The 23,167-nt window shown below is 37.4% G+C and overlaps 1 protein-coding gene across 2 annotated transcripts in view; it reads left to right on the top strand.

The window, feature by feature from the left end:
* KPNA1 (karyopherin subunit alpha 1) overlaps positions 1-23,167 on the top strand; it is a 74,135-nt gene that overhangs the window by 7,580 nt on the left and 43,388 nt on the right. For both annotated transcript variants that reach the window (XM_069555709.1, XM_069555710.1), the window contains exon 2: positions 21,080-21,213. In XM_069555709.1, the coding sequence (XP_069411810.1) occupies positions 21,085-21,213 (129 nt within the window). In that variant the 5' untranslated portion in view covers positions 21,080-21,084. The remainder of the gene's footprint in view (positions 1-21,079; positions 21,214-23,167) is intronic.

Here is a 23,167-nt window from a genome sequence, read left to right as displayed (position 1 = left end):
ATGGACCTGTGTGAGAAGTTCTCTGGGATACATGGCCAGGAGTGGGATTCTTGGGTTATAGAATAGGAGGACTAGCTTATGTGCCTTCTAGCAGTGAGGAGGCTTCTTGTCTGCCCACATCTTTGCCAGTATTTGATTTTATCCAACTTCTTTATTTTTGCAAATCAGGTATAAAATGATGTCTTGTTTTAATTTACATTCTCTGATAATTAATGAATTTGAGCATCTCGTATCCATTCAGGTTTTCCCTTTTGTTGCTTGTGTGTTTTGTCCTTTGTCTGTCTTTCTTTTGGGTTTTCTTTTTTGGGGGGGAGGGTTTCTTTTATTTTTTTTGGCTGCACCCTTCTATGCAGCTTGCAGAATCTTAGTTCTCCAAACAAGGATTAAACCCAGGCCAGGGAATTGAAAGCCTAGAATCCTAACCATTAGGCCACCAGGGAACTCCCCTTCCTGTCTTTCTTTTTGGTTTGCAGGAGTTTTTTGTGGAGATTTATTGATTATAGGATTGAAAAATACCTTCTCTTGTCCTGCCATCTTTCTGTTGGTTTTGTCCATGGTATCTTGTATTGAATGAATATTCTAAATTTGATTCATTGTTTCTTTGATAATCTCTTGCTTATTTGATTTTTTTGTCTCTCTTGGGATTTGTTTAATTTGGGTATTAGAATTTTTTGGTCATTTAAAATTTTTTTCTTTTCCTTCCTCTTTTCTATCACTTAGTCTTTTTGTTCTGTTTCTTGAGAGATTTTTAAAAAATGTTATCTTCCAACCCTTCTATTGAATTTTAAATTCCTGTTCATATTTTAATTTCTTAGAGCTCATTGTTATGATATCTTTCTATTTTTGGTAGACACTATGGGGCTTTCAAGGTGGCTGAGTGGTAGAGAATTCACCTGCCAGTGCAGGAGATACAGGTTCAATTTCTGGGTTGGGGAGATTCCCTGGAGTAGGAAATGGCAACCCACTCCAGTATTCGTGCCTGGAAAATTTCATGGACACAGGTGTCTGACTAGCTGCAGCCCATGGGAGCGCAAAGAATTGAGCATGACTAGTGACTGAGCACAGCACCTCATTCTACCTTTAGAAATGCCCCTTCAGTTCAGTTCAGTAGCTCAGTCGTGTCCAACTCTTTGTGACCCCATGGACTGCAGCACACCAGGCTTCCCTGTCCATCACCCAACTCCCAGAGCTTGCTCAAACTCTTCCATTGAGTCGGTGATGCCATCCAACCAACTCATCCTCTGTTGTCTCCTTCTCCTCCTGCCTTCAATCTTTCCCAGCATCAGGGTCTTCTCAAAAGAGTCAGTTCTTCACATCAGGTGGCCAAAGTTTCAGAGTTTCAGTTCAATATCAGTCCTTCCAGTGAATATTCAGGACTGATTTCCTTTAGGATGGACTGGTTGGATCTCCTTGCAGTCCAAGGGACTCTCGCGTCTTCTTCAACACCGCAGTTCAAAAGTGTCAATTCATCTGCGTTCAGCTTTCTTTATGGTCCAACTCTCACATCCATATGTGACTACTAGAAAAACCATAGCTTTGACTAGACAGACCTTTGTTGGCAAAGTAATGTCTCTGCTTTTTAGTATGCTGTCTAAGTTGGTCATAGCTTTTCTTCCAAGGAGCAAGCGTCTTTTAGTTTCATGGCTGCAGTCATCATCTGCGGTGATTTTGGAGTCCAAGAAAATCTGTCACTATTTCCATTGTTTCCCCATCTATTTGCCATGAAGTGATGGGACTGGATGCCATGATGTTAGTTTTTTGAATGTTGAGTGTTAAGCCAGGTTTTTCACTCTCCTCTTTCACCTTCATCAAGAGGCTCTTTAGTTTCTCTTTGCTTTCTGCTATTAGGGTAGTGTCATCTTCATATCTGAGGTTATTGATACTTCTCCCGGCAGTCTTTTTGATTCCAGGTTGTGCTTCATCCAGCATGGCATTTCGCATGGTGTACTCTGCATATAAGTTAAATAAGCAGAGTGACAGTATACAGGCTTGACATACTCCTTTCCCAATCTGGAACCAGTCCATTGTTCCATGTCTGATTCTAACTGTTGCTTCTTGACCTGCATACAGATTTCTCAGGCAGCAGGTAAGGTGGTCTGGTATTCCCATATCCAAGAACTTTTTTACAGTTTTCTCAGTAAAAGGCTTTAGCGTAGTCAATAAAGCAGAAGTGGATGTTTTTCTGGAACTCTCTTGCTTTTTCTGTGATCCAGTGGACGTTGGCAATTTGATCTCTGGTTCCACTGCCTTTTCTGAATCCACCTTGAACATCTGGAAGTTCTTGGTTCATGTGCTGTTGAAGCCTGTCTTGGACTGCAAAAGATCAGTTTTTATCCCCAAGAAAGGCAATGCCAAAGAACGTTCCAACTACTGCACAGTTGCACTCATCTCACACGCTAGCAAATACAGGTGCTTAGGCTTCAGAATTTGCCACTTAACTAGTAAAATATCATTAGATCATCTGTTTTAAGGATTCTAAAAAAGTTTTTGACATCTCATCTGTGACCTTTGATACTCTCTTTTTGTGTTCTATCTTTGTAGTTCATCGTTTTTTAAAAAAAAGTTATAATTTTGGTATGGATTAGTCTACCAAATCCATCATTGTATTTCTTAAACTGTTTATCTTCTGGTCTGTTCAGTCTCTCCATGGTATTTGAGTGTTGTATAATCAGTACTTTAGTGTTGAATAAAATTAAATTTCTGAGCATTAAGATGTTAATATGATTTGGGAGAAAAGCACATACATCCTAAAATGATAAATCTTAATTTAAATTTATGAGAACGGTTGTAAGTGTATAAGTGAAGTTGCTCAGTCATGTCCGACTCTTTGCGACCCCATGGACTGTAGCCTACCAGGCTCCTCTGTCCATGGGATTTTCCAGGCAATAGTACTGGAGTGGATTGCCATTTCCTTCTCCATTTAAGTGTATACATAATAGATATATTAAATTCAGTAATGAATATGAATTGGATAAACACAAGTCCCCCCACTCCCATGAAGAAGTCCTTTATGCCTTTTTGGGGGAAAGGTTTCTGTTAAAAAAAATCTAACTTATAAGGGAGGAGAAAGTTTTCACTGTTGATAAAGACCTGAAGTATTCAATCAGAGGGCTTCCCTAGTGTCTCAGATGGTAAAGAATTCGATGAAATAACATGTTGAGTTGATAAAATTCTAAAAGTAAAAGTAAAGAAGTTTACTTTTTAAAAAAGTAAAGAAATTTAATGTTTTAGTTAGGCCGGGAAGCCTCATTGTAGTAAATTATATGCTTCCACCTTTACTTTTTGAAATTTTTCTTATTGTATAGTTAGTATATTATCTACTATAGGAAAATTGGAAGATAAAAGAGAATATTAATTTACATTTCAGGTTTTTATAAGTTATGAAATATTTTTAAAAATACAGAGGATGGTATAGATTGGGGTTTTGTTCCCACCATCCAGATTTTTCACGTGTTAATGTTCTGTTTTTCTTATTTCCCATTGTATTATGTGTCATAGCCAAGCCCTCATTTTGGAATTTTTAGGTTTACAAGTTTTCAAGTATCAGTCATTCTGCTGTCATCATTCTTATATATAATATTGATTTTATTTTCTTTGGGTACATTCTAAAAGTGGAATTACTGAGTCTTGGGGTGTAAATTCCCAAAATCTTTGGTAAATATCTTCCTTTAAATGTTTGAATATTGAGAATGTCTTCGTAGAGCCTTGCACAATGGAAATCCATAGATACTGGAAGGTCGAAGGTTATAATAAATGTCTCAGTTAAAGAAGGTCTGAAGCTGAGACATGAAAGAAAGGATGGATTTCTGTTAGATTAATAGAGTTGAAGCTGTAAGATGTAATCAAAGATGAACACCTTAGAATCATATTTGTAGCATTGACTTCTCCCAGATGAGGCTTATTGCAGGGTTTTTCAAAACTTGCCCGCATTGAGCACAAGAATGTTGTCACTAAAATAAGATACTCTACTGATTTTACAGGGAAGATATGGGTAGGATATTTTAAATTCCTTTTTTCTTTCCTAATTTTTATTAAAATATTTTTAAGGGACCTGTTACTACTTGACTCCAGAAGTGAAAATCACTCAGTTGTGTCCGACTCTTTGCGACTCCATGGACTATACAGTCCATGAAATTCTCCAGGCCAGAATACTGGAGTGAGTAGCCTTTCCTTTCTCCAGGGGGTCTTCCCAACCCAGGGATTGAACCCAGGTCTCCAGCATTGCAGGCGGATTCTTTACCAGCTGAGCCACAAGGGAAACCCACTTGACTAGAGGTTGACAACAAATGAATAATAAATATTTACAAATGGGAGAGCATATACTCTGGAATGCAAACTCGCACCTCTCCATTCTCTAATGAAAAAATAGATTCCAAAAATATTCACCAATGAACTGAAAATTTTCTATACTTAAGATTCATTTATGGTTAAATTTATAAATCTGTAACTTGCTTATTTTGCAGTCATACTTTCTTATAGTTTTGGTTTTTTAATGTCATGTTTAATGTACATGTCATGTTTTCTTATAAAATTATGCTTTATTTATACAATGGATTAAATATACTAACATTTTATAGTGTTGCACAAAGAATACTGTGAATGTTAAATATTTACAGTGGTTAGCATGTGTTTGGGATTTATTGACTGCTTGGATTGACTCAGCGTACTGAATATAGTGTATACCAATATAATAAAAATGTCTCTACACTCATTGTATTTTGGGTATAGATTGGTGATGAAGAGTGGAAAGAGTATTGAATTAATCAAGGCCAAAGGAACTTGTAGGGCAGAGAAGTTCAGATTTGATCTAAGAAGTGCTAAAAACTCATTCTAGGTCCTTTAGTTCAATTGACTTCAGTCGCTCAGTTGTGTCCGACTCTTTGCGACCCCATGAATCACAGGATGCCAGGCCTCACTGTCCATCACCAACTCCCAGAGTTCACTCAGACTCATGTCCATCGAGTCGGTGATGCCATCCAGCCATCTCATCCTCTGTCGTCCCCTTCTCCTCCTGCTCCCAATCCCTCCAAGCATCAGGGTCTTTTCCAATGAGTCAGCTCTTCCCAGGAGGTGGCCAAAGTACTGGAGTTTCAGCTTTAGCATCATTCTTTCCAAAGAACACCCAGGGCTGATCTCCTTCAGAATGGACTGGTTGGATCTCCTTGCGGTCCAAGGGACTCTTAAGAGTCTTCAACACTACAGTTCAAAAGCATCAATTCTTTGGCGCTCAGCTTTCTTCACAGTCCAACTCTCACATCCATACATGACCACTGGTTCTTAGACATTGAAATTATGCAGTGACAAAGTGTTAAGATTAATTTGAGAGCTGTGTGAAGGATGAATTAAAAACCAAAGAGTCTGAGGTTAAGGAAGGGTGGTTAGAGCTGTTGCAGTTATCTAGCTGTAAAGAATTGGACATGACTTAGCAACTGAACAACTACAAGTTATCTGTCTGTATGATAGGCACCTAGATCAGACGGGTGACCGTGAGAATAGATAGGAATAGATAAAATCAAACACTTTGGATGGAATAATAGGCAAATTTTGATTATTTTAACTAAATAGACATAAGGGGAAATTGGGAGATTTCATTTTGGAAGAGTACATTTCTGTTTTACCACGAGTTTTGCATCTTGGTTTTAACTTTATTGCTTTTGGGGCTTTATTTTCCTAGAAAACGAGAAAAATCGGGCATAATGTCTTTAATTTTAAAGGTTTCTGGTTCCTGAGAGAGTGCAAAGTTATTGACAGTAACTTAAGTTTTTAAATTAATCACTTAGGTGATAATATCCTAAAGATGTTTGCTTAGTATAAAGATAATTTTCTCATTCTATTACATGTCCATTTGATTATAAATCTCTGTAGAAATGATTTCATTTCTTTGTTACCTGAGCTCTCTTCAATCCAACTGCAGCCTACATTTCAGTTGTGTTTTGCATTGAAATGAAAAGAGTGTTAGTCCCTAAGTTGTGTCTGATTCTTTGAGAACCCATGGACTGTAGCTCTCCAGGTTCCTCTGTCCCTGGGATTTTCCAGGACAGAGGGTTGCCCTTCCCTTCTCCAGGAGATCTTCCTGACCCAGGGATTGAACCCTGATCTCCTACATTGCAGGCAAATTCTTTACCCCCTGAGCCACAAGGGAAACAAAATTATTTTGTATCCGTTTCCAGTAAAACTTTTGCTTCCACTGTGGAGATTTTCAGTTGCATGCAGATGCGTGTCAGAATACACTTGGTAATGTTTGAAAGAAGAAACAACACTGGAGACCTGGTATGTGTCAGACCTATTACTTCAAATTTTTGAAAGGACAGTTGTGTCTATTTTTCAAAAAACCTCCCACGCAGCAAATATAATCTCCTCATTCCCATGCACAGAGAGAACTCAGTCTCATTTATTTCATTTGCGAAGAAATCCTTGATTTTTTTAAAAATGTTGACTATTAGAGCAATTTTAGGTTCCCAGCAGAATTGAAACGACTGAGTTCCCATCTACGGCCTACCTCATATACACACAGTGTCCCTCACCACTTACATTTTCACCAGAGTGGTACATTGGTTATAATCCAGTGAACATTGATGCATCATTATCACCCAAAGCCAGTAGGCTACATTTAGGTTCATTCTTGGAGTTGTACACTCTGTGGGTTTTGACAAAAGTAAAATGACATATATCAGCTGTTACAGTATCCAACAGAATAGGTTCACTGCCTCCAAAATCGTCTTGCACTTTGCTGTTCATCCCTTAAACCCCTGGCAACCGCTGATCTTTTAAATAGTTTTTGCCTCTTCAGAATGTCATAAAACTGGAATCATGTGGTGAATACAATACCACCCAAAGAGGGAGGAGGGTATTTTATTAAATAATCAATCTCATGTATGGATACTGATTTAAACATTTTTAAGAAAACTAATAATTATAAAGAATAATACACTGTGACCAAATATGTTTATTCCAGGAGTCAACAATCATTGTTAAGAAATGTATTAATATCTCACATATTTTATGTGTCAGAGGAGATAAACAATAACCATTTTAATAACTGCCAAAAAGACATTTGATCTAATTCAACATACATTTGGTTTTTAACTTTAGTGACATAGATACGGATGGGTGGTACTTACATGTGATTTTTTAAACTATCTCTGCTATAACACACCTGGAGCTATCTAAATTGCTGGTAGAGATGCATGATATTATGGCCCCTGTAGAAAGCAGTTTGACAATTTCTTGTAAAGTTAGACATACACCTACCATGGTGGTGGTTTAGTTGCTAAGTCGTGTCTGACTATTGCAACCCCATGGAGTGTAGCCTGCCAGGCTCCTGTCCATGGGATTTTCCAGGCAAGAATACTGGTGTGGGTTGCCATTTCCTTCTCCAGTGGATTTGTATGACCCAGCAGTCTCACTCTTCGTTTATCTAAACAGAAGCTATATATGAATGTTTATAGTAGTTTACTCATCATGACCCCAAACTGCAATCTAGATGTCCATCACTGGTGAATAGATAAGCATATTGTGAAATACAATGGAATATAATTCAGCAATAAAATAAATCGGTTACTAATAGAGACAACAATATGAAGGTAGCTCAAATTAGTTAATACTGAGTGAAAGAAGCCACATGCAAAATGCTACGTTTTGTATGGCTCCATTTATTTGACATTCTGGAAAATGAAGATTATAGGGACAGTTTGCTTGGGATTGGGGCAAGTGGATTTATTACTGAGGGACCTGACTGAAGTTTTTGTAGGTGCGAAAAATGCTCTCATCTTCATAGTCATGATGTTTACTTAAATGGCAAGTTTTACTGTATGTAAATTTTGTTGCTGTTGTTCAGCTGCTCAGTTGTGGCTGACTCTGTGACTCCATGGACTGCAGCATGCCAAGCTTCCCTGTCCTTCACTACCTCCAGGAGTTTGCTCAAACTCAGCGTCCATTGAAACTCAAAGAGTCTTCTCCAATACCACAGTTTGAAAACATCAGTTCTTCTATGCTCAGCCTTTATAGTCCAACTCTCATATCCATACATGACTACTGGAAAAACCATAGCTTTGACTAAATGGACCTTTGTGGGCAAAGTAATGTCTCTGTTTTAATATACTGTCTAGGTTTGTCATAGCTTTCCTTCCAAGGAGAAAGTGTGTTTTAATTTCATGGCTGCAGTCACCATCTGCAGTGATTTTGGAGCCCAAGAAAATAAACTCTTTCACTGTTTCCATTGTTTTCCCCATCTATGTGCCATGAAGTGAGGGGACCAGATGCCATGATCTTAGTTTTTTGAATGTCAAGTTTTAAGCCAGCTTTTTCACTCTCCTCTTTCACCTTCATCAAGAGGCTCTTTAGTCCTCTTCGCTTCCTACCATTAGGGTGGTGTCATCTGCATATCTGAGGTTACTGATGTTGCTCCAGGCAATCTTGATTTCAGCTTGTGTTTGATCCAGCCCAGCATTTTGCATGATGTTCCCTGCATATAAGTTAAATAAATAAAAAATACATCCTTGATGTAGTCCTTTCCCAGTCCTTCGTTCCATGTCCTGTTCTAACTGCTGCTTCTTGACCTGCATACAGGTTTCTCAGGAGGCAGGTAAGGTGGTTTGGTATTCCTATCTCTTTAAGAATTTTCCACAGTTTGAATGTAAATTATACCCCAATAAACATAAGCTTTAAAAAAAAACCCAAAAAACGTGTCAAGAATGTCAGCTGAAAGTATCAGAAACAGAATTCAGTAGCTGATTTAATTCAGTGGCTGGCTTTAAAAAATTACCATATAATAGTAATTTTCCTATAAACAATGACCAGTTATAATATAATGGAAGGACACATTACATTTATCATTGTAACAGAAGAGATAAGTGGAAATACATAATTTCTGACCAAACAGATATACTGTTGTAAATATGTTTCCTTAATCTATGAATTGAATGCTGTCTGAACATCAAAGGATTGTTTTCCTTCTCTTAAGACAGAGAAGATTATCTGAACTGAAGATTCTCAATATTTTGGTGTCAGATTTACACGGACTAAGGATCCTGAAAAACTTTCATATTATTGTGTATCTGTTAATATTTATTGTTTTGGAAATAAAGATTACATTTTAAAACATAAGATATACAACAAACATTCCTTTAGGCACAAGACTGCTGATATCATCTCATTAGCATACCTCTGAAAAACTTATGAGTGAAAGTGAAAAAAGCATATAACTGAGAGTATTATGGAAATAGTGTTCATGAGAAACATTTTTTGTTCACATGTCATACTGTCAGATATGGAAAATTTTGAATGAGCCTTTGGTTAGTGATGATGGTGGTGGGGAACTGTTGCACTCACTCACTGGTACATTGGTGCAGTAGTTTAGAGGGAACTTTGACAGTATTAAAATTTTAAATGAACGTATTTTTGACCTTGAGATTCCATTGTTTTATTTCATTTATGGATATAATTACAAATACATGAGAGAGAATATTGGTTACAGCATTGTTTGTAATAGAAAATTGAAGTGAAGTGAAAGTTGCTCACAGTTGTGTCCTACTTTTTGCAACCTTATGGACTATACAGTCTATGGAATTCTCTAGGCCGGAATATTGGAGTGGGTAGCTGTTCCCTTCTCCAGGGGATCTTCCCAACCCAGAGATTGAACCCAGATCTCCCATATTGCAGGTGGATTCTTTTCCAGCTGTGCCACAAGGGAAGCCCAAGAATACTGGAGTGGGTAGCCTATCCCTTCTCCAGTAGATCTTCCTGACCCAGAAATCTAACTGGAGTCTCCTACATTGCAGGAGGATTCTTTACCAACTGAGCTATCAGGGAAGCCCCAATAGAAATCCAGGAATAGGAATCTAACTGTTATTCCTATTTCTAGGAATAGGAATCCAACATAGGAATCCAACTGTTCTCTGTGTCCTTTCTCAGCACCATTAGTTGTGATTCCTTCAGAATTATTTGCAGATTCTCATCTGTATTGCACCAGTCTTTCAGTCTGTCTAACAAAATACCACTGGGTATATGTATTAGTCTGCTTGGGCTGCCATTAAAAAGAAAGTTGAAGTCAGGCTTAATTGTCAGTGATGTGTCTGCTCTAGTTATTATGCTATAAAAATTACTATGTTGTTAAAAATGATAAAGCTCTCTAGGAAAGTTGAAAGTTGACGCAGAGTGCAAAACTGGGTATAGAATTGCTCTGTCAATATACAGTAATAACTGAAAGGATATGTATGTGTTTGTATAACCATTTCTTGAAAAGATATATGGAAAACTTGATAGTGGCTACCTTTAGAAACAGTGAGGGAGATACACTTTCATTTTCTTTTTATACCCTTCCATACAGGGAGGCCTGGCGTGCTGCGATTCATGGGGTCGCAAAGAGTCGGACACGACTGAGCAACTGAACTGAACTGATAGTGTCTGTCTGTCTTCTTTTTTAATGTTTTGAAATTCAAAGACACAGGTGCACTGTATGAATGGTAGAAATTATTAGAATGTTGGAGTCATTTGTGAGTTCTTTGATACCAAAATTTAACCAAAGAAGTAATTAAAAAAACCAAGAGGCCTTTGCATTTCTCATGTGTACTTACTTCTTTTAAAGAAGAGTTGCTCTAATCAAACATGACTTACTACTGTTCTTGTCAGTTCTTTCTTTTTCTTTTTTTAGAGGGAACACATAAACTGTATATATAAAAATGTAATGTACAGTGAGGTGAATTCAAGCACATGACAGGTGATCAAATGAACCTGCAAAAATGGGTTGACTTCGTTTCATTTCTCTACGAGATCCTGTCTCCCTCTTTCTTCAGTCTCCAGTATATACTGCTCTACTTGACTGTGTTCTATCATGCTAAGTCGCTTCAGTCGTGTCCGACTCTGTACGACCCCACAGACGGCAGCCCACCAGGCTCCCCCGTCACTGGGATTCTTGAGGCAAGAACACTGGAGTGGACTGCCATTTCCTTCTCCATTGTCAGTTCTTTCTAAGGTTGTTCTTTCTAAGGTCTCCGCCTTTGTGGGTCTTTCTCTTTTAGCCCCTATAGTCCTATCTATGCCTCACAACCTTGCTGAAACACCATCTTCTCTGTGAAGCCACCCCTGATCAGTTTAGTCAGATGAGATCTTTTTTTGAACATTTAGAGCTATTTATAGCCACTTCTTCATTACACAAATATCAGGTGTGATCTATATATGGGCCAAACAGTGGAAGTATGCTTTCATATGTTACTTCTCTTCACCTTATGAAGTATGATCTCCATAGTGCTAATAAGGAAACCCAGATTCACAGAATTTTAGTATCTTCCCTACGTCTTGGTGCTTAGAAGTAAATTTGTAAATAGGGCTTCAGTGCCAGACCTCTTCTCTGGACTTGCTTCTTATGTCACTTTAATAAAAAGCAAATGAATAATTAAGTTTTGTGTGACCATTTCTTTCCTCTTTAGAATTTTTCTAGCTTAAAATTTTTTTGAAATATTTAAATCTTATAGACGAAATCTACAAAGCCTACCTGTTTACCTTTCATCCGCCTTCCCCAGTTGTTCAGTTTACCTTCTGCTCCATTTATGTTATCATTTTTTCTCTCTCTGTATGTGTATGCTGTGTTCCCACTTTGCCTTTCCTTAATTGCTTGCCCTTCCAGCTCCGTGTTGAATCTAGGCTTCTAGTTATTTAAATCTAATCGATTTTGGTTGTAAACTTTATCTGGATCTTGCCCTGTTTCTATACTACTGTATCTTTAACCTGAAACTTCTGATTCTTCAATTTGGATATCATTGCAGCACTGTTGATATTATGCTGTCCTGTGATATTTCAGAACCAAAATGCTACTTGCCTTAGGAATCCAACTGTTCTCTGTGTCCTTTCTCAGCATCACAAGTTATGATTCCTTCAGAATTATTTGCAAATTCTCATCTGCATTGCACCAGTCTTTCAGTCTATCTAACAAACTACCAGTGGGTATATGTATTAGTCTGCCTGGGCTGCCATTAAAAAAGTACCACAGATTGGGTGATTTATTAAACAACAGAAATTCATTTTCTCACAGTTCTGGAGGCTACATGTTTAAGATCAAGGTTCCAGCAGGGTTGGCTTCTGGTAAGGCCTCTCTTCCTGACTTGCAGATGGTCACCTTCTGTCTTTTCTCACATAACTTCTCGTCTGAGCACAGGGCAGGGAGTGTAGGTAGAGGTCTCCGGTGTCTCTTGCTCTGGTAAGAACACCCACTCTATTGGATTAAGGCCCCATCCTTATGACCTTATTTGACCTTAATTATCTGTGAGCCTCCTGAATCCTTCCCTATAAAGGATGAAAATAATAATTCTTGCCCTGTACGCTTTTTTGTTTTTTAAAGAGATTCAAGTAAAATAGGTGATGTGACATAGGACATTATCAATCAGTGAACCAGGCTTGCGTCAAAATCATCTTAAAAATAACTGTTTCTTTGACTGTTAAGTCTGATAGCATAAGAACTCTGCAGACCTGGTCACTAGTACAACAGAGGAAAACTATTAAAAAGCAACTTCTTAGAGATTTGGAAATAGTCCTAGGGCATACAGTAAATGCGCAACTTCTGCCGAAAGGAATGTTTTCTTCCTAGGAGAAGCAGGACATCAGGATTTCTCATCCTACCCCCAAATGCCTGCTGTTGAGGCTAAGTTCTGGGCCAATGTGTTGCAAAAGTAGGGGGCTACCTTCTGTCCAGCCCCTACTTGTGGAATAAAGGGTTACCTTGGTAACAGAGCTGCTAGGGAATAGATCACCTTTTCTGTAGGTTGTAAGGTGGTAGCTCTGTGTCAGGAGAGAAAATCTCTGTTTGCTATCTGTCCACCACCAAATACTCAGTTCCTAAATGGATGTCACTCAAAAAAATGAGCTGTTGTCCACATCCTCATCTTGAGAGCCTCGATTCAGAGGTTTTGCTTGGGGGTAAGTTGGAGGAGAAGGGGACCACAGACGATGAGATGGTTGAATGGCATTAATAACTCAGTGGACATGAGTTTGAGTAAACTCCGGGAGTTGGTGATGGACAGGGAGGCCTGGTGTGCTGCAGTCTGTGGGTTGCAAGACTGAACTGAACTGAGAGGAGAGAAGCAGGTCATAAAACATAGCTCTTAATCTCTGCCTCAAGGAACTGACTTCATTTGCAGTAGAGCTGGAGAAGTTCAAACCTAAGAGTACTTTCACAGACAGTGGCGATTGATTGTGAAAACTACCTCCCAAAGGCAGTTGGAACATTTGTAGATTCAAGAAGATACAAACTAAACTGCAGGCCATTGAGTTTGCCAACAAGAACCTGGGATAAGAGACAGCTGGAAGGAGCCTTTCTGGGGACAGTGAATGTCAAACTATGACTTGAAACTACTCCTTCAAAGGAGCCTGAATCTGATTGGATTTCTCTGTAGCACAATTTGTGCCTGAAGCTGTTGTTTAAAACAGTAGAGTGATCAGCTGGCAATTAGTGGAGGTTAACATCTGGGAGTAGTCACAGAAAGAGTCCTGACAAATTACTGTTAGGGCAAGATGACTTTGGGCATATCTAGGCTATTTCCCCCATGAGGATCAACGTCAGATGTTTAACAGTCCAAGTGGCTGGGTGTGTGTGGTAGGACAGTGGACTTTAAAATAAAACAGCAGATTGCTAAACAAGTAAGCAAACAAAAATATAAAACCTCAAAGATGGAGGAGTGTACTCAGAGTTGCCACATAGTACTATAAAAGATGGTGAGTTCCCAGTAAAAAGGTAAAAGATGTGCAAATAAAAACAAAACCCAGGAAAATATGGCTGATACACTGGGAAGAACAGACAGTAGAAACTGCCTGTGAGAAAAGATGTTGGAGTTAATAGAGACAGGCTTTGAAGTAATCATTATAAATGTATTCAAAGAATCAAAGGAAACCTTCATCAAAGAAGTCAAATATGATGACAACCCATGTGAAATAGATGCTAACAATCAAGGGACAGAAATTCAGAAGAAGAACCAAGTGGAAATTCTGGAGTTGAAAAGTACTATAACTATGAAATGGAGAAGGCAATGGCACCCCACTCCAGTACTCCTGCCTGGCAAATCCCATGGGCAGAGGGGCCTGGTAGGCTGCAGTCCATGGGGTCGCTAGGAGTCGGACACGACTGAGCAACTTCACTTTCACTTTTCACTTTCATGCATTGGAGAGGGAAATGGCACCCCACTCCAGTGTTCTTGCCTGGAGAATCCCAGGGATGGGGGAGCCTGGTGGTGGGCTGCCATCTCTGGGGTCGCACAGAGTCAGACACGACTGAAGCGACTTAGCAGGAGCAGCATAACTATGAAAAATTAGGGGGCTCAATAGTAAGATTTGAACTGGTGGAAAGAAAGAATTAGTGAACTGGAAATAGATCTGTAGAAATCCAAGGAAAGGAGAGGAAAAAAATGAACAAAATTGAAAAGTGTCTCAGAGGAATGTGGGGCACCATTAACTGCACCACAGTGTACATAATGAGAGTACCAGAAGAAAAAAGGAGAAAAAACAGTGGAAAAGTATTCATGGAGATAAAACTGATTTTAAAAGCAGGTGTGTAAAATAATGTGTGTACAGTAAATCCCCTACATACAAATGAGTTCTGTTCTGAGAGCACATTCATAAGTCCAGTTTGTTCATAAGTCCAACAAAGTTAGTCTAGGTACCTAATTAACACAACCATCTTTATACCAACAGTACTATACTATAATAAGTTTACAATACTTTTCATAAAAATAATACATGAAAACAATGAACATTTTTAATCTTCAGTACAGTACCTTGAAAAGTACAATAATAAAGTACAACAGTTGGTATACAGGGGCTGGCATTGAGGGAACAGGCAAGAAGAGCTGCTGACTAGAGTAGGGAGAGGAGATGGGAAATGGTAGAGCTGAAGGATCGTCAGCAATAGGAGACGGAAAGCATGCTGCAATTTTACTCATGCCTGACATTGATGGCACAGGTTCTGGTTCCTTGCTGGATTCCGTTCAATCTACCTTCTTGAAAAAATGATCCAGTCATGTCTGGGTAGTAGCTCTGTTCTTGTCGTAGGTGACACGGTATCACTGGATTGCATTCTGAACAGCTGTTGCAACCTTCATGTACTATTCTACATTTGGGTCCTTGCCTCAAAAACTTAACAGAGCTTTCTCAAGTAAAGAAAATCCCCTTGCAGTTCCCTGCATTGTGAATCTCTTCAGTTCTTAAGATACTTCCTCTTCTTACTCTGCTCTCTCAGTTATTTTCACTTTTGTTTCTATCATTATTGCTTGGCACTTAGTATTTTAGCAGTACCAGCTTATGTCACTGCTGCTTTTACATTTGTTTCTGTACATCCTGGGCTTGAAATAAAGATACTAAGAAGAATGAGTGCCAAAGAATTGATGTTTTCGAATTGTGGTGCTAGAGAAGACTCTTGAGAATCTCTGGGACAACAGGGAGATCAGACTAGTAAATCCTTAAGGAAATCAGCCCTTAATGTTCATTGGAAAGACTGATGCTGAAGCTCTAATACTTTGGCCACCTGATGCAAAGAGCCAGCTCTTTGGAAGATAGAATCTTGAGTCTGGTGCCTTAGACCACTCGGCCATCCTGACATGACACTGAGCCAGCTCTTTGGAAAAGACCATCATACTGGGAAAGATTGAGGGCAGGAGGAGAAGGGAATGACAGAGGACGAGATGTTTGGATGGCATCACTGAGTCAATGGATGTGAGTTTGAGCAAATTCCAGGAGGTGGCAAAGGAAAGGGAAGCTTGGCATGCTGCAGTCGATGAGGTTGCATAGAGTCGGAGATGACTTAGTGACTGAACAACAGCAACATTCAGTACAGTACAGTGAAGTGCATACACAGAAACACAGCCACTTACGATGGATGCATGCCTGTGACAGTGTACACCAGAACGTGAACTACCTTACATGATTGGACATGTGAATGCATGTTCGCAGCGTGAAACTTCATGTGTAGGGCCTTAGTGTAATATATTCTTGGGCCTGTAGAAATGTAATATATTTGAAATGTATCTACTAATAACAGCTCAGAGTAGGTGAGTGGGAACAAACCTATGTTAAGCTAAGGAAATAACATAGATGATAAAGTAATAATAACTTGTTGGGTTTGTAACATTATATAACAACAGTATGATAAAATGAGAAAAGGGATGGAATTATATAACATAATGTTTCTATATGTCCTTGGAATTTAGGGAGTGTTAAGTCTGAAGCTGATTCTGAGAAATGAAAGTGTATGGAAAGCCCTTGAGCAACTCATAGGGGGAAAAAACAAAAAAATACAGTGAAAAATCACTGTAGAAAATTTTAACTGCTTCATTAAAAAATACTTATTACAAAAGAAAGCAGTAATAGAGGAATAAAAGACATGAGACAGAAAATAAAAAATGAAAAAGCAGTCATCATGCCAACTGTATCAGTAATAACACTAAATATGAATTAAGTAAACAGTCTAATTAGAAATGCAGAAATTGTCAGACTATATCCAACTATATACTCTTTATAAGAGACATACGTTATTTACCTTATTTTATTTTTTGGCTGGATCGTGGCACATGGGATCTTAGTTCCTTGACTGGAGATTGAACCCATGCTCCCTGCAATGGAAGTGTGGAGTCCTAACCACTGAACTGCTAGGGAAATCACTGAGACATATTTTAAGTTCAAACATACAGATACATCAAACGTATAAGTATGGAAAAAGATGAATAAGTAGCAACTAGGAAGAAGCTGGAGTGGCTATACCAATAACAGAATAGATTTTAAAACAAAGAATGAACACGTGTACACCCGTGGCGGATTCATGTTGATGTATGGCAAAACCAATACAATACTGTAAAGTAATTAGCCTCCAATTAAAATAAATTTATATTAAAAAAACCAAAGAATGTTACTAGAGATAAAGAGAGACACTTTATGGTGATAAAAGGGTCAATCCACTAGATAGGTCCAAATTATTATACGTACCTAATAATAGCATCAAAATACATGAAGCAAAAACTGACAGGAAAGAAAAGGAAATAATAGTTCAGCAATAATGGTTGGGAGACTTCAATTACTGTACTTTTAATAATGGACAGAACCACTTAGCATAAGGTCAGCAAAGAAACACCACTATATATGGACATGCGGAGAGGGTGAGATGTATGGGAAAAGTAACATGGAAACTTACATGACCATATGTACAGTAGATAGTCAATGGGAATTTGCTTTATGGCTCAGGAAACTCAAACGGGCTCTGAATCAACCTAGAAGGGTGGGATGGGGAGAGAATATATGTATACCTATGGCTGATTCATGTTGAAGTTTGACAGAAAACAACGAAATTCTGTAAAGCAATTATCCTTCAATAAAAAAAAAAACACTATAAACCAACTAGGCTCAGTAGATATGTATAGAACACATCACCATTTAGCAACAGCAGAACGTGTATATTATTCTCAAATGCATGTGGGACATATTTTAGGACACACCGCGTGCTGGGCCACAAGACAAACCCAACACATTTAAGAGGATTGAAATAGTACAAAGGATGTTCTCTGACCGCCATGAAGAGAAATTAGAAATGAAAGCAGAAAGGAATTTGGGGAACTCATAAACATGTGGAAGTTAAGGAACATATTCCGAAATAGTACGTGGGTCAAAGAAGAAAAAGAAAGGGAAATCAGGGAATACTTTTAAGATAAGTGAAAATGAAGTTAGCATCTAAGAAAACTTAGGGACTACAACTAAAGCAGTGCTTAGAGGGAAATTTCTAGCAATAAATGCCTCAATTAAGAAAGAGGAAAGATCTCAAATTGATAACCTAACCTTCTTTAGTAAGTCACTGGAAAAAGAAGAGCAAAATAGAAGGATGGAAGTAGTAAAAATAAGATAAAAATTAATGAACTAGAAAATAGAAAAACAGTAGAGAAAATTAAGGAAGCCAAAAACTGGTTCTTTGAGGAGACCAACAAAATTGAGAAACCTTAGCTAGGTTGAGAAAGAAGACTCAAATTACTAGAGTCAGAGATGGAGAAACCTTAGCTAGGTTGAGAAAGAAAACTCAAATTGCTAGAGTCAGAGATGGAAGAAGGAACATAACTAAAAATAAGAGAATGATAAAGGAATCTTATGACCAGCTGTGTACCAATGTTACATGCATTCGTGCATGCTTAGTGCTGTTTGACTCTTTGTGACCCCATGAACTGTACCCCATCAGGCTCCTGTGTCCATGGAATTTTCCAGCAAGAATACTGAAGTGGGTTGCCATTTCCTACCCCAGTAAGTTTCATAGCTTAGGTAAAATGGACACATACTTTTGGAAAGGCTAAAACTGGCTGAAACAGGTAATCTGAATAGACCTGCAACAAGTGAAGAGATTGGATTAATCATAAAAACTCCTGCAAAGAAAAGCCCTAGCCTGCTGAATTCTACCAGACGTTTAAAGAATTGACTAGTTCTTCACCAACTCTTGCAAAAAACTGAAAGGAGGAATACTTCCCAACATATTTTATAAAGCTAATATTACCCTGATGCTGAGGACATCATAAGGGGAGTACAGACCAATATCTCTTACAAATATGAACACAAAAATTTTCAATAAAATACTAGCAAACTAAAGTCAGCAACACATAAAAAGATTTATACAGCATGACCAAGTGGCATTTATCCCATAAATGTAAGGTTCACAAACCAATTATGTAATAATATATCAGTAAATAAAAAACAAAAGTTTTTGCAACAGATGGAAACATTTTTTTTGACAAAATTCTAATACCCTTTACTGATCGAAAGAAAAAGCATGAAAACTATGCGTTAAGAAAGAACTTCCTACACATGATTAAAAAGAACATTTATGAAAATTTGGAAGGTGACATCACAGTTGGTGTTGAAATGATACATTCTTGTAAAATCGGAAATGTAAGACAAGATTGTCAACTCTCCACTTCTGTATGACATTGTATTGGAAGTTCTGATTGTGGCAGTTATGCAAAAAGAAGAAAAGGAATTGGAATGAAAGTAGCAAACCTATGTCTGGCAGGTGACATGATCTTGTACGCAAAAAATCCTAAAGAATCCACTAATACATTAACAAGTTCAGTTCTGCAAGGTTGTGGGATACAAAAATCAACATATAAAAATTGATTGTATTTATATAGATTTGTTATGAACAATTCAAAGGTGAAATTAAGAAAATAGTTCCATCTACAGTAGCATAAAAATACTTAGTAAATTTGACAAATGTACTCTGAAAACTACAAGACTTTGTTGAAAGACATTAAATATCTAAGTAAAAAAAAATTGTCTTCATGGGTTGGAAGATTAACATTAAGGTGGCAGTACTCCCCAAATTGATTTACTGATTCCATGCAGTTCATATTGGAATGCCACCTGACTTGTAGAACTTGACAGACTGATTCTAAAAGTCATATGGAATTCTAATAGTCACATGGAATACACTCATAGTGTATCCATCCATCTAGGCAAGTCAAAACAGTCTTTAAAAAAATGATAAAATACTATTCATACTTTGTGATGTTAAGACTTACTTTAAAAAAATTGGTAATCGAGGCTTTGTGAAATTGGCACGAGGATACACATACAGATCAAGGGAATAGAATTGAAAGGTGAGAAGTAAAACTATCTGTAATCGACTGATTTTCAACAAGAGCATCAAGACTATACAAAAGAGAAAGAATGGTTTTTCATTTTTCAGTAGTGCTGGAACTACTGGTAGCCATATGCGAAATAGTATAGTTGGATCCTTAACGTCAAACCCTACCTAACTCAAAATGGATGACAAGTCTAAATTTAAGGGATAAGATGCTAAAACTCTTAGAATGAAGCTGAGGGTTAAGAATTGCTAAGTACGACACTAAGAATATTAAAAACTTTGTGCTTCAGAGTATAACATTGGGACTTCCCTGGTGGTCCAGTGGTTAAGAACCCACCTTCCATTGCAGGAGACACAGGTTCAATCCCTCATTAGGGAACTGAGATATCCCACATGCTGCAGGCAACTAAGTCTGTACTGCCAGTAGAGAGAAGCCTGTGTGCTGCAACTAAGACCTGATGCGGCTAAAAATAAAACATTAAAAATTACAAAGTGTACTATCAAGAAAGTGAAAATTTGACAACCTATAAAATGGAAGAAAATATTAACAAGTCGTATATCTGACAGGGACTTCCATGTAGAATAAAGAACCCTTACAGCTCAGTGGTAAAAATGACAACCCAATTTAAAAATGGGCAAAGAATCTGAGTAGAAATTTTTATGGAGGATGTATATTGGCAAACAAATAGGTTTAGAGACATCTGTCCCACTAGAATGGCTGGAATCAAAAGGTTGTGATACTTTGCTATACACCCGAAACTAACAAAGTATTGTAAATCAGCTATCCTTCAGTTTAAAAAAAAGTTGTGATAACAGGTGTTGGTGAGGATGTGGAGAAATTGGCAGCCCTTGTACACTGCTTTTGTAAATGTAAAATGGTGCAGCCACTTTTGAAAAATAGTCTGGCACTTCTTGAAATGATTAAATGGAGTATATAGATATATACCCACGAGAAATGACAACAGATCTGCATAAAAACTTGTCCATAAATGTTTATGGAAGCACATTTCAGAGTAGCTAAAAAAATGGAAAGAACCCGAATGTCCATCATTTGCTGAGTAGATAAATATAATGGAGTATATCTATACAATGGGATATTATTCAGTCAAAAAGGAATAAAGTACTAATATATGCTGCAACTTGGATGAGCTTTCTTTTTTTTTTTTTTTGGATGAGCTTTGAAAATACTATGCTAAGTGGAAGAAACCAGGCACAGAAGATTACATATATTCAATTCATATAAAATATCCAGACTAGAAGCAATAGCTTTTTGAGGTGGTGAAAATGTTTAAAAATTGACTGGTGTTGATTGCATATAGTTGTGAATATGCTAAAAGACACTGAATTGCAGACTTTAATACAGCTGTTCAGCCTTTAGACATTCCTATGGGATAGGTCTAGGCGTTTATATATTTTAAAAAGTGAACTGTTAAAGTAACAGAGCTCTTCCTAGTAAGCGAAGCTCCTCTGTTTCCTCTCTTATTTTTGTAGAAATCATGACTGCCCCAGGAAAAGAGAACTTTCGCCTGAAAAGTTACAAAAATAAGTCCCTGAATCCTGATGAGATGCGCAGAAGGAGGGAGGAAGAAGGACTACAGTTACGTAAGCAGAAAAGAGAAGAGCAGGTAAGTCCTTTACCCATACTAATTATTCTTAAAGAACTTAATGTTCTATTTCAATCCTGGCTGCACCTTCCTGTATCTTAATTTTAATAATGTTTTATATATATATATATCCCCCTCCCAGCAATAAAATCAACTTATTTTAGGGGTATGGGAGTGGAGGTGATGTAGAATATAGGAATGAGGTTCTCATGTTCCCAATTACTATTTAATTACTACTTAATATTTTGGCCTGTTTGTTTTATTTTTCTAAAGTTACAACTTCTTTTAAGATTCTGTGTGTATATTAATGAATTCTCAAGTGACCAGTTTGAGAATTGGTCCCTTGCTTTTCCTTCTAAAGTTTAATTTGAAAATTTATCAACATGTACAGAAATAAAGAATAGATATTGAATCTTATAAACCCATCCTTTGAGTTCATTGTTTGTCAACAGTTTGCTGTACTTGCTTTGTGTCTATCTTTATATTTCTTTAGTACCTAGTATTTTAAACAAAATTTCAAGAAGTCAATCTTTTTACCCCTAAATTCTGTATTATTCATAATGACATTTAGGACAAGGATTTTGATCATTTTAACCTTAGAACATCTGCAGGAGAATCTGACACTCAACATCATTTTACCTTTCTGTAAAAATCCTTAGGACAAATGGTCCATCACTTTTGGCCAGGAAATTTTTTAGGTTTTTTTTTTTTTTTTTTTTTTTCCGCTAAGACTTCAGTTTGGAAGGACCATTTGACCCCTACACTATAAAAAGCTCCATAAAAGGAAGGTGAATAGTCAGTACCCTTCATACCTGAGAAATAGGTAATCTGTTATAAATATTTTACAGTTACAGTGAGTTATTCAACATACACTATTCTTTTGCATAACACTGCACTGGATAATCCAATTATTTGAAGTCCAGGTATAGCAAATTAAGTTCTTAACAGTCTGTTTTACCATCTTTTGAAAGCAACCACTTATTCATAAAAGGATGAGTTTCTCTTGGTTTCTTGTTGCATCTTTATTCATCTCTGTGTCTTAGTGAAATGGAACATTTTCTTTGGATGAGCTCTTATTTAGCTTCTGTTTTGTGGGTAAATTGCACTATTTGGGGCTAACAGCACTGTTACATATTTATATTCACATGTAAATACGAATTACATGTATGTATGCACACAAGAACAAGTATAGATCTGAATATAACCAGTAGACTATGCGTTATATTTAGCATAAAGCCATTTGAAGATGATGTAATGGCAGTCTGCCAATAACAGTATTTATTTTATACTGTTTTCTTCTTGGTGATAGAAACTTCACGTTATTGGACTTCGTTGTAAAATTTATATGAACGAAATAAGTTTTTCATATTCAATTGTCTGAAGGGAGATGCTCTGTCCGTGGCAAGTATGGTCCCATTTTCCTGCCTAAAAACCTTTGTAGTTGACCTTCTGTCATCTTCATTGTATGACAGGTGGAACTGTGATAGGGCCTTAATGCATTTGTATGATAGGGTTCTGGAATATTGTTCTATTTAAAATTTTAATTTTGTTGTGTCATATATGCCATCTTATGTAGGGAGAACTGGTAAAGCAAATTAGGCTTCTTACTATCACAGCAGTACTTGTTTCATGCCTAGTTTGTAAAATAGTAAACATCAGTAAAAAGCAGATTGATTGAAGGACTGTTTCTCTTTTCACAGTTGCTCAGTCATCTATCTGGAAAAGGCACAGGCTTTGGCCAGCTGTGCAGCTAGATTTGAGGGTAGGACAGGAATTGATGTTGCCAAGTACACAGAAGATAACAGCAGAGCTGTTAGAGCTTTCCTTTCAGCAGACTAGTACTTAGTATCTGTTATTTAGGCGGCACTATATAAATGACCTTTGTTTATTTGACGCCAGTAGAACAAAATTTTAAATTTATTAGTTGATGTCATTCTGATTGAGTCAGTTTTATATTTTTTTATGTATAAAAAGA

Source organism: Ovis canadensis, chromosome 1 (assembly GCF_042477335.2).
Source record: "Ovis canadensis isolate MfBH-ARS-UI-01 breed Bighorn chromosome 1, ARS-UI_OviCan_v2, whole genome shotgun sequence".
Lineage (NCBI taxonomy): Eukaryota > Metazoa > Chordata > Mammalia > Artiodactyla > Bovidae > Ovis > Ovis canadensis.
This window is presented reverse-complemented; position numbering and strand designations above follow the sequence as displayed.